The 6,322-nt window shown below is 40.1% G+C and overlaps 1 protein-coding gene and 1 pseudogene across 1 annotated transcript; both read left to right on the top strand.

Moving 5' to 3' along the window:
- Nucleotides 1-744: 744 nt before the first annotated feature.
- Nucleotides 745-1,358, top strand: LOC130736440 (uncharacterized; annotated as a pseudogene).
- A 1,850-nt stretch (nucleotides 1,359-3,208) lies between these two features.
- Nucleotides 3,209-4,862, top strand: LOC130736439 (uncharacterized). The gene is made up of 5 exons (XM_057588275.1): nucleotides 3,209-3,521; nucleotides 3,633-3,919; nucleotides 4,030-4,151; nucleotides 4,208-4,391; nucleotides 4,473-4,862. Exons 1-5 carry the CDS (start codon nucleotides 3,209-3,211, stop codon nucleotides 4,860-4,862), a joined length of 1,296 nt encoding a protein of 431 aa, XP_057444258.1.
- The last annotated feature ends 1,460 nt before the right edge of the window (nucleotides 4,863-6,322 follow it).

Raw genomic sequence — 6,322 nt, 5'->3', positions numbered from 1 at the left:
GATTTGATGCTTTCCAGGTTATTACTTCTGATATCTCACTGTAATATCATGTTTTAGGGATAAACATGAAAACCGTCCCTGAACTTTGAGCGAGATCTGATTTTCTTCCCTCGTCGGAAAATCTTCCTAAGGACGCCCTCAAACTATGTTTTTCTTCCCTTGTCATGGATGAAGCTCCGGCCGCCGTGCCCAGGTGTCACTTTAGAGTTGAAAAAACTAAAATAAAAAATAACATAATTAATTTTTAATTAACCCCCCAAATGTTTTCTAATTTAATTTCTAAACCCTAAAACTAAAACTAACACTAACCTAACTTCTACTTCTAATAAAATCATATCAAAACCCTCATTTCATCTCTTCCTCCTTCAGAATTCAAAACCCAGAATCTTCATATGTTCTTCATCATCTTCACCAACACTAACCTAACTTCTACTTCTAATAAAATCATATCAAAACCCTCATTTCATCTCTTCCTCCTTCAGAATTCAAAACCCAGAATCTTCATATGTTCTTCATCATCTTCACCATTAAGAACAAAAAACCCATAATATAAATTTAAAATATTAAAAACTCAAAAACATATGAATGTTCATTTTGTTCATCATCATCATCTTCATGTTCTCCATCCAAAATCCAAAATATTAAAAATCAATCTCGATCTAACAATCAAAGCACAAAATTAGATCTAAAACTTTGCAATCATTAAATAAAAGAATGGTTATTAAAAAATTTAAATATGAAGCAATGTTGCATGAAGAATGGGTTTTTGCATCAAACAATGTGCTTTGTGAAAAATCAAAGAACAAAATCAGATATACGACACCCACTACCACCAACATCAACCCACAGTGTCGAAGGAGACAACATTCCAAGCCTTGAACACCTTAATCCAGCTCCAGATCGAGAAAACCATCGAGAAGAAGCGCGCAATCGACCTGCAGAAGAAGGAACTCCACAAGCTCTTCCATTCATTCTTCATCTTCCTTACCCTCGTGCTCCTCTTCCAATCCCAGTCGCAGCGCCTCCAGTACCTCCACAGCTAGATCCCCATCACGCTCCTCTCCCTCGTCCACCTCATCTTCTACGTCTCTGTCGCACAGATGCTCTGCTGCATCAACGACTTCAAGTACCAGCGCCGCTGCCACAAGCTTACTCTAGGCTTGGCCACCGAGAAGCTCTGAGAGATGAGGGATGCCTCAACAGCGCAACCGCCGGTGATGTTCAAGGCTATGATGTTGAGGAAATTGAGATTCACTGCCAGGAACCACCTGAGAGCTATTTTGGTAAGTTTAAGAGGAATTGGGGCTCTTCATTTTGGCTTCTTGATCTCTTCCTCTATTGTTCTTCTATGTTTTTGAGGTTTTCCGATTTGCAGGAGTCCATGAGCGTGACTTTACTTTCCCCTTCCTCTGGGTGTTATGGTCTTTGCCCTTTGTGTTGTGCGACATAGATCATAACTTTACCCATATGGAGAACGAAACTGAAGCAATGAGAGGGAAAGGGACGACCATTGGAGTTAAGGTAAGAATGAGCGGCCATAGGGTGAAGAAAATCACACCTAAGCTCTGTTCTGGGTTTCCAGTGTCTGGGTATGAGGTTTCTTGGTTAGGTGAGCTCAAATATGGGGAAAGGGGAAATGTGGGGAAGGAGGGAGAAGGGAAAAAGTTGCATCTTTTAGTGATTTTGGGGGAAGGGGAAAGAGGGGAATGTGAAAGAAGATGAAGAAGAAGAAGATACTTACTGGGCATTTTTTTTCTGGAATTGAAATATGAATATCGAAAGAGATGAAATAGGGGTTTTGATTTGATTTTATTAGGAGAAGAAGGTTAGTGTTAGTTTTAGTTTTAGGGTTTAGAAATTAAATTAGGAAAGATTTGGGGGTTTAATTAATAATTAATTATGTTATTTTTTATTTTATTTTTTAAAAAAAGTACACGTCAGCTCCAAAGTTACACTTGGGCATGGCGTCCGGAGCTTCATCGACGGCAAAGACGGTTTTTAACCAAAAAATGTAGTTTGAGGAAGTCTTTATGAAGAAGTTTGGTCTTGAAGGTTCAACTCATAAGAGAACTCTAGCAGCTACTCACATAAAATTGACAAAAGATGACAGTGGACCTGATGTTAATCAGAGTCTTTACAGGAGTATGATAGGTAGTCTTCTGTACCTCACTGCTAGTAGACCTGACATTTCCTTTGCAGTAGGAGTGTGTGCAATCAAGCTGCTCCTAAGGAAAGCCATCTTGTTCAAGTGAAGAGGATTATCAAGTATGTTTGTGGAACGAGTGACTATGGTATTTTCTATGCTCATTATACAAATTCTAGTCTTGTGGGATACTGTGATGCAGAATGGGCAGGGAATGCAGATGACAGGAAGAGCACTTCAGGAGGATGTTTCTTTTTGGGGAATAACCTTATCTCTTGGTTCAGCAAGAAACAAAACTGTGTTTCCTTATCTATTGCTGAGGCTAAGTACATAGCTGCTGAAAGTGGTTGCACTCAGTTACTGTAGATGAAGCAGATGTTGAAGGAATACAATGTCTTACAATATGTTATGACATTGTACTGTGACAACCGGAGCGCCATCAACATTTCAAAGAATCCCATTCAACATAGCTGTACCAAGCACATTGATATTTGTCATCACTTCATCAGAGATTTGGTAGAAGAAAAAATCATCACTCTTGAACATGTGGAAACTGATCTACAGTTAGCAGATATTTTTATTAAAGCCTTAGATGTGGCAAAGTTTGAAAGACTTAGAGGAAAATTAGGGATTTGTGTAATAATTGACTTATAGCAGTTATTGACACGTGTAAAGGGAAACGACTACTTTTCTCTCTATTTAACCGCCCTTGATGAGATTGAGGAAGTCACAGAACTGAACTTTCTTGATTCCACAAATTTCAGTTATTTTCGCTCATCTTGCTCTCTAACCTCTAACGGTTACTTTTGTGTTTGTCTCAAGTTCCTCACAATCATGACTCAAGATTCAGGAAAGAAGAATGTTGCTGGTCCCAAGCCTGTCAAGAATTCTCATGGAGTCAAATTTCTTGGATTGAAGACTTCATCTTCCACACCCTCTAGGGTTACGCGCTCCTCTTCCAAAGGTTCCTCTCCATAATCTTCTGGACCAGCCAAGAGGACAAGAAGTCTGAGAATCAAGCATGTTGTCAAGAGGGGCACATGGAACGCTTCTAGTGTTCAAGACATGTCTGAAGATTCCATACCTGACCCCCAAGTTGATGTTGATCAAGAAATCGATGTTCCTGATGATGAAGCAACTCAAGCCGTCAATGATGTGTTGGAAACTCTTGCTGATGCTGCCACTGCACAGGATGTTGCACCAAATGTTGAATCACAGGAAGATCGTGGTTCTGAATCCAAATCTGAAGAGAAATATCACGAGTCTGATGCTGAGAAGGGCGATGATTCTGATGTTGCAAGCCATGACTCTTCAAGAGAGAAGACTCCCTCTGTTGAGATAACCCCTGTGAAATCTCCTGAACCCTTATCCAAAAAGGGTAAGAAAACAATGTTGATTGCCTCTGAAGAAGAGGAATCTGATGATGAAGAACTGATCTAGAAAGTTTCAAGCAAGAAGGAAACTGCTTCTGCAAGCAAGAGTGTTGCAGATAAAAAGAAAAGGAAAAAAAAAGGCTCTGGTGTTCTGAACCTCAAGACTCCAAAAGCATCTCAGGTCCCAGTTCTTGAGAAGAAGAAAAAGAAAGAAAAGAAAGAGGAGAAGGTTGCTGCCTCTACTGGAAGGAAGAGGAAACATGTATCTGAAACTGACTCTGACCCTGATGTCAAGCAAGATGTCCCAGACATCTCCACCACTGCCACGAAGAGAGTCAAGGGAAAGAGAATTCCTTTGAATGTTCCAGATGCACCCATGGACAGTGTCTTTCCACTCTGCAGAGTTTGCTCAGAGATGGAAATTTGTCTTTCAGAGGAGGGTTGTTGTAGAAAGATAATTAATTGAGTGAAGAAGCCTTAAGCTACACTGAAATCATGGTTGTCATTGAACAGGCAGGCCTGATGAAGACTGTGGCTAGAATTGGTAAGTGTTATATTCAACTGGTAAGGGAATTCATTGTGAACATTCCATCTAATTGTGATAATGAGGACAGTGCTGAGTATAGAATGTGTTTGTGAGAGGAAAAGGAATTGATTTCTCTCATGCAGTAATCAATACTTATTTGGGCAGAAGCCCTGATGCTGTGACTGAGGAGGAGCCTGATTTGGATAGGGTTGCTAACACCCTTACTGGAAAGTTGGTCAAGAAGTGGCCAAAGAATGGGTTGTTACCCTCTGGAAAGCTTACTGCTAAGTATGATGTGCTCTACAAAATAGGCACTGCAAACTGGATGGCTACTCAACATCTCTCTGGAGTGACTCTACCTCTGGCCAGAATGCTCTACCTGATTGGCACATGAGGAGAATTTGATTTTGGTAATCTTGTTTCTGAGCAGACCCTCAAGCACGCTGGCTCTTTTGCTGTGAAGCTGCCTATTATGTTTCCCTGTCTTCTTTCTGGACTTATCTTGCAACAACATCCCACCATTCTGTGGGCTGATGAGCCTTTAGGTAAGAAGCCTCAACCTCTGAAATTTGATTTTCGACCGTTTGCTGGTCCACATGTTCGAGACATCATGTTTTCTGCTAGAGGAACTGCCAATGCCAGTGGTACTAAGGCACTTGGTTCAAGCAAGGAGGATATTGTGGCTGAATTGCAGGAAGTTTCCAAGACTCTGCAAGAGACTATCCAGGCCTGCAAGGTGAGGAAACTTAATGTGGATATTTTGATGACGAAGAAGAGGTTGAAGAGGAAGTTGAGAATGCAGAGGATGAAAATGCTGTAGTTGCAGAAGAGTAAGATCACAATGAAACTGCTGGTGAAGATGATGGTGAGTCTGATAAAGAAGAAGAAGAGTCTAATGGAGAAGAAAAGGAAGATGTAACTGATTCCACCAGTTCTGCCATTGCTAGTGCATCTCTTTAGTTTGTTTTCTTTTTAGATGTATTTGGTGAAGTCTGCTGGCTCTATAAATTTTACTCTCATGGTCTGTAATAAGTCTGGATATGATTTCTGTGCACTTTGGATGACTACTTTAACTTACTATGATAGCTCTTCATTGATCTTCTTTGAGTCTTTGCCAAATTATGCTAAGAAGGGGGAGTAGTGTAGTTGTTGGTTTGTGCAGTAAGTAGCAGAAGTTGCAGTAGTTGTTGATGTGTGTGCTTCTTTAGTCTTATGTGAAGTTGTGTGTTCAAACAACATCTTGTTGTTTGCTATGGTGGTGTTGTGCTGAACTCTGATCTGGTTATGTTACTGCACTGTGGTATGTTTCTGGGATTGGTTTGTGCTTAGCTACTGCTAACTGCTAATAGCTTTGTTAAAGTGTGTTTGTGTGTAAGCTACCTTGATATATTCTGGTTTACTCTTCTCTAATGTTTCAAGCTGCAAGTATTCTGAGGAGTCTTTTTGGGAGTGGATTATATTAGCTAAAATTTGACAAAGGGGGAGATTGTTGTTCCTTTGTTATGATTGTATGCATTTTAGCTAAGTATATTTTATGCCAACATGTCAGACCCGATGTTGTAACATCTTGCCTGTGACATCTGTCCCTTTGTTTTTGCTGTGAGTTGGCTAAGTTGTTTGTGAAGCTTTGTTTTGAGTACTTGATAATCAAGTTAGGGTTTTGTTGGAAGCTTCTGTGTTCCGTCAAGGAATATTCCTAGTGTAATCAAACCCGGTTCAAAGGGGTTTGATTTGGAGTTATTTGTGGAAGTTTGAATCTACATCTTTATTCACGCCTTGGAAGATCCTGTGCAGATTTGTTACGTGTTTGTTTTTGAAACAACTTCCTGATCGTGTGTGTGGGCATTGTGCTCTTTCAAGCCAAACGAAGACAAGGCCTAGAAGACTATTACTTATGAAGACCCAAGACCTAGTTTCTATGCACTGAGTGAAAGTATTGTATTAGGGTTTCATTGAGTTCATATTGAGTGTTCTCTTAGCAGCTTTATTCAATTGTTGTGAGTTCTGTGTGATCTTGAGATTTGTCTTTATAACTCTTGTCAGAGTTCAATCACTGTGGCATTGACTTTGAGTGAGAAAGTGAGAGGGGGTTCTCATACTTAGGGGGTGACCTAAGTAATAAGTCACATGGGTAGAGATAGGTAGAAAAGGTAGTTGAACTGAGGCAGTTCTTGTGAGACCTTTTGTGTACAATTTCTCTATAAACTGGATTACCTTTCTCGGGTGAAAACCCTTTAGACGTAGGTGATATTGCACCGAACTGAGTAAACAATCTCTTGT

Source organism: Lotus japonicus, chromosome 2 (assembly GCF_012489685.1).
Source record: "Lotus japonicus ecotype B-129 chromosome 2, LjGifu_v1.2".
In the NCBI taxonomy this organism is placed as follows: Eukaryota; Viridiplantae; Streptophyta; class Magnoliopsida; order Fabales; family Fabaceae; genus Lotus; species Lotus japonicus.
This window is presented reverse-complemented; position numbering and strand designations above follow the sequence as displayed.